Source organism: Myotis davidii, unplaced genomic scaffold, assembly GCF_000327345.1.
Source record: "Myotis davidii unplaced genomic scaffold, ASM32734v1 scaffold179, whole genome shotgun sequence".
Taxonomy (NCBI): domain Eukaryota; kingdom Metazoa; phylum Chordata; class Mammalia; order Chiroptera; family Vespertilionidae; genus Myotis; species Myotis davidii.
In genome coordinates this window covers 504,926-510,408 of record NW_006291130.1, presented here as the reverse complement: position 1 = coordinate 510,408, position 5,483 = coordinate 504,926, and the positions used below count along the sequence as shown (strand labels likewise).

The 5,483-nt window shown below is 37.6% G+C and overlaps 1 protein-coding gene across 1 annotated transcript in view; it reads right to left on the bottom strand.

Annotated features, from left to right (window-relative positions):
* The window catches only part of POT1 (protection of telomeres 1), a 57,182-nt gene that overhangs the window by 34,579 nt on the left and 17,120 nt on the right, over positions 1–5,483 (bottom strand). The window contains exon 5 of the mRNA XM_015564333.1: positions 1,809–1,964. Within this exon, the coding sequence (XP_015419819.1) occupies positions 1,809–1,964 (156 nt within the window). The remainder of the gene's footprint in view (positions 1–1,808; positions 1,965–5,483) is intronic.

Here is a 5,483-nt window from a genome sequence, read left to right as displayed (position 1 = left end):
AGGGCATTTGAAAACAGATCTAAAATGAAAATCATTTTCACTTATAAAAGAAATCTATGTTTTTAAAAGATTTTAGTGAAAGATAAGGGCATTTGAAAACAGATCTAAAATGTAAATCATTTTCACTTATAAAAGAAATCTATATTTTTAAAAGATTTTATCACTAGCTTTAACATTACATTTTTGTTAAAATAAACGAATCAATGTAGATAAAATGGGGGAAAAGCATCAAAGATCTACCTCCAACAGTTAATTTTCTCAAATATGTCAGAACATGAATGTACACACACGCATAAAGGAGTAAGAAAGTGCAGTAGTTGTCACCATCCTGGAGCCTGACTTAATCTAATTTGTTGATTTGGATTGAGTGGGCTTTATTTGTAACACAATGTGCAAGTGGAAATATTTCCTTCTCCAAAACCATATATTTACAAAGGAAAACTGGGCACTAAAATTCAGTTCTAAAAATTGCAATTCACTTTTAGTTTTCTTCCTATAAGTTGGTTGTATAACTTTCTGTAAGTAAGCTGTGTACCTAACTCTCTAAAGGTGGGATGGGAACTATTTGCAATAAAGAAAATCATTTCTTTATACTGGTAAAGAGGATTGGCTCTGGAAACAGACAGTGTAAATTCAAATACTGGCTTCAACAAGTAGCTGTGAGTTCTTGGGCTTACTCTTTGAGTGTGTCCATTTTCTCATTTGTAAAATAGAAATGATGACAGTTATCTACTGAACAGGATAAAGCTAAATACAGAGGAAGTGCTTAGCAAATGTTACTATTATTACTGTTGTTATTAATGATGCTATTCTTTGCTGGAAAGAACACTTGCAAATAAGATATAAAAAAATAAAGAAAAATATTCCTTAAAATATATTATTACTAAGCAAAAACTACCTTATCTAAACAGTATATGCTTTCCTAAAGCTATATCCCCAAAACAGTGAGCAAATTCTAATAGACTGTACAGTACACACACACAAATAGACACACAATTTATGATGGTAGAGGTAGATTAATAATTTCTTAAACTAGTAAGTACAAAGACTAGATTTTATCAAACCGAAAAGTAGCAAAGCTCAATGTTTAAATATACAAATATTTTATAAATCCTGTCATTTTAAAGCAGTACGTTATACACAACAAAATTTTTCTTTACTATTTTTATAGTAATACTAGAGGCCCATTGCAGGAGGATTCCTGCAAGAATAGGGCTTCGCTCCCATCTCTGCGGCTCCTACCCCACCCATCTCCACGGCTCCTACCCCACCCTTCTCTGATCCTACCCCAGGCCAGGGAGGAACCAGAACCAGGGCTCAGCGCCACACTGCTCATGCTCATCCCAGCCCACTGTGCCTGCTGCTGCCACTCGGTAGTGCTGCTGTGGAGTCAGGAGAGGCTCCTGCCGCCAGCCATGAGCCCAGTTTCTGGCTGAGTGGCGCTACTCCTGTGGGAGCTTACTGACTACCAAGGGGCAGCTCCTGTGTTGAGCATCTGCCCCCTGGTGTCAGTGTGTATCATAGCGACCGGTCATTCTGGTCGTTCTGTTGTAAAGGTCACTTAGGCTTTTATTATATAGATTGCATATAGATTTAAGATATTCAGGAAACATTACTTTGAAAAAGCTGTTCAAGCCATTATATTTTAGTACACTAGTAACTATTATGAACATTCATTTTACAAATTTAAATATTAAAGAATATAAATTTGGAGTTAATTTCTAGACCTCAAATATCATCTATGAATGTGATTTACCCCCATTTATAGAAATTTTAAAAAAAGCAAACGGCTCGCTATTCAACATCACCTGCAGAGATTTTGCCACTTGAACATGGTTATCATAGACTAAAATGTCTACTGCCAGGTTCTGCAGCCGCCGGATGTGACTTAAATCACCATGAAAAACAAGGTCTTGTACGCAGACTCTCCAGGACGGAAACGGGGTCCTGGTGCCATCCCACACCTGCCGGAAGAGGTCAGAGCAAAGTTTAATGACTTTTCTGTAAAACTGTGGAGGCTAAAAGAGTTCTACTTGCTGGCAACACAACTTAAAAGTAATTAAATGTATCCTCCCAAATATCTGCTAAACTTTAAATATGATGTTTAACCTTTTCTGACTGTAAAAGGACTACATATGAAGACGTACAGAAAAAAGTTCAAATTACTATGACCGTAGAAAAAACATAGTGTTGAACTTTATACTTTTTTCTTCTATGTATTTATGTCTTCTATTATTATTATTTTTTAACAAGCTGGCATTATATTCTGTTTTCCATTTCTTAGTATATTCTTGAGCAATTTATCAGGAAATTTAAATATTCTTCTAAAATACAATTTTCAATGGCTTCACATTATTTCCTGGTATGGATGCACAAATTTATTAAACCAATAACCCCTTTATTGGTCATTTGAGTTGTTTCAAACTATTTCAAATGACTTAGCAATAATTATCTTACATATATAAACTTTTATGAGTGCCTCTGCTAATATTCTTAAGTATAAATTCCTAGCTTTTAGAAATGTTTGTTCAGTTTGTTTCAATTTGGAAAAGGCCTTTAAATGTACAGACAGGACTACTTTGCTTATGTTAGATGTTACCAATACAAATGCATGAACGTCATGGGTGCTGGAAAAGGAATAGGGATACTGATTGCTGTGTCAGGTGCACTCAGATAAAGATGGGACCAGGGCACAGGGCCCGCGTGTACTGCCCCATCCTTAAGACAAGAGCCAGCCGGGCTGTGCTGTAAAAGGGTATCATGTGGGAATGCCTCTGCATGTCAGGAGTTTGACTTGAATAAAAACACTATTTGCTAAACAGAAGCTGTCTGCCAGGGTCAGGTTACAGAGGAAGGACTGAATAATGCTGGTGACATTGCAAGTTTCTAATAAACAATTATGGGTTTGTGTCACTCATTCTATTCCCTAAATAGTTCAAAGACGCAGAACAATTACTTTGGGAGCAGTAACATCACATGGCGCAAACATGACTCTCCATTTGGAATTTGTTCTTCCATTTTGTGCAGACTGTTTCTGTGATTTTAAAATGTCTTTACAGACCAATCCACAAGCCTTTTGAGGGAGGAACTGGGAGGGTACAGTGTTGCTATATTGCTTTTATGCTCTAGTTTTAAATGCCTAGAAATCAGACTTTTAAGAACATTTCTTTACCAATTTGAAATGTTATTTTTAATCACATTTTGAATTACCATAGGTATAAGAACGTTTCTGAGGTTTTTAATCCTTTCCATTGATCAGTCTTACTATAACTTTAATTATTATAACTGCATAATATGTTTAAACTAGAGTCCTGGTGCACAAAATCAGTGCAGTGGGGGTGGGGTGGGGTAGGAGGTGTCCCTCAGCCCAGCCTGCACCCTCTCCAATCTGGGACCCCTCGGGGGATGTCTGACTGCCAGTTTAGGCCCGATCCCACTGGCAGTCGGACATCCCTCTTATAATCCGGGACTCCAATCTGGGACCCCTCGGGGGATGTCTGCCAGTTTAGGCCCGATACCACTGGCAGTCGGACATCCCTCTCATAATCCGGGACTGCTAGATCCCAGCCACTCACCTGCCTGATTGCCCTAACTGCTTCTGCCTGCCAGCCTGATCACCCCCTAACCACTCCCCTGCCAACCTGACCGACATCTAACCGCTCCCCTGCTAGCCCAGTCGCCCCAACTGTCTTCTCCTGCCAGCCTGGTCGCCCCCAACTGCCCTCCCCTGCCGGCCTGATCACCCACAACTGCCCTCCCCTGCTGGCCCGATCACCCCCAAATGCCCTCCCCTGCTGGCCATTTTGTGGCTGTGGGCACTGCCATCTTTGAGGGTGTGGCAGTGAATTAGCATATTCCCTCGTTATTGGCTGTGGGTGCCACCATCTTTGAGGGTGGGGCAGTCAATTAGCATATTCCCTCTTTATTAGATAGGATATCTGATAGACAGCTCCCATTTAGCTTTCTTTGGGCAAGCCTTTCTTGTTTTATTTCTGGTCATTTGTTTCTAATAAACTTCAGAATTATGATCAATTTAAAAAAACATGATTTTAATTAAAATCTTACTTTATTTAAGAACACATTAGTAAAAAAATCAAAAATCTTTTATTAGTTCGAGTTTTCTTTAAAGCTCCTTAGTAAAGTTTTCTTCACCAAAATTCAGATATTTCTTACATGAACTTTCTTATTTTACAGTCATTGAGACTTTGGAAGATATTTTTTAAAAATATATTTTTATTGATTTCAGAAAGGAAGAGAGAGGGAGAGATAGACATCTCAATGAAAAAGAGGATCAATTGGCTGCCTCTTGCATGCCACTTACTGGAGATCCAGGCAGCCGCAACTTTGGCATGTGCCCTGACCTGAATGGAAATGCGACCTCCTGATTCACAGGTCCACACTTAACCACTGAGCCACACCGGCAGGGCTGAAAGATTTTTATTCAATTATCTGTTCTATTTAGTACTGATATGTAGAAGAGCTATATTTTACTAATGTTTTAAACCACTTAGCTCACTGAATAATTTTTATTAATCCAAATAGCTTTATAGTTTATTGTTGGGGTTTTCATATCTTGTGAGTACTAGGAACACATAAATGATATTTGCTTGTGAACACTAAGCCAATAACATGCATTTACATATTCAGAGTATTTAATGTGTATATAAACATGTGCTATTATCAACTTCAAAAACTTCACATTTTCCTCAAAGATTTATATCTTCACCATTCCTTAATATGGGCAAGATATAAATGATAATAATGCTAAACCAACACTGGTCCAAGAACTACTGCAATCCATTTCCTCCCCTACTGTTCCAAAGGGCCAGAAGTTAAGGAAACCCACAGGAGCAAGGCTGAAGCAGTGCTTGTTTAAATGCATCCTGCCTAGGATGCGTAGATGAGGATAATATCAGACAATTGCCTTCTTCAAAAGCTACTCATGATTTAACAGGGAGAGTGGTAAACAAAGACTAGATGGGTCTTGTGTCACTTTTTAAATTCTGTTGATTTAAAAACATAAGAGCAACGAACACTTCAAAACTGTGATCTACCCAGGAAGCAGGCAGAGAAATGACATTAGAAGAGAATGTGGTATCAAAGGGCCACGAAAGTAAATGAGAAGGCTACCTTGACAAGGAAGCAAAAATATGCATATGTAGAACTGCAACTAAAAAATAGTAATATTTTTAGTACTAAAATAAGAAATATGTATTTTGTTAGTACTAAAAATACACAGTACTAAAATAAAAATACATATTTTATTAGCACTAAATAAATATAACAAAGTATACTACATTTAAAATGTAGATCTGATAATACCATTTTTCTCTAGACATATAGGATAAAGAAGAGAAATGCAGGAGTAGAGTTGCATGAATTTCCAGGCTTAACAAACAAGGTAAGTTGGAGTTTAAGTTCATCATATAACACGCAGTATATATAATTATTCCACCAGAATGCAAACACATAATACACAAAAG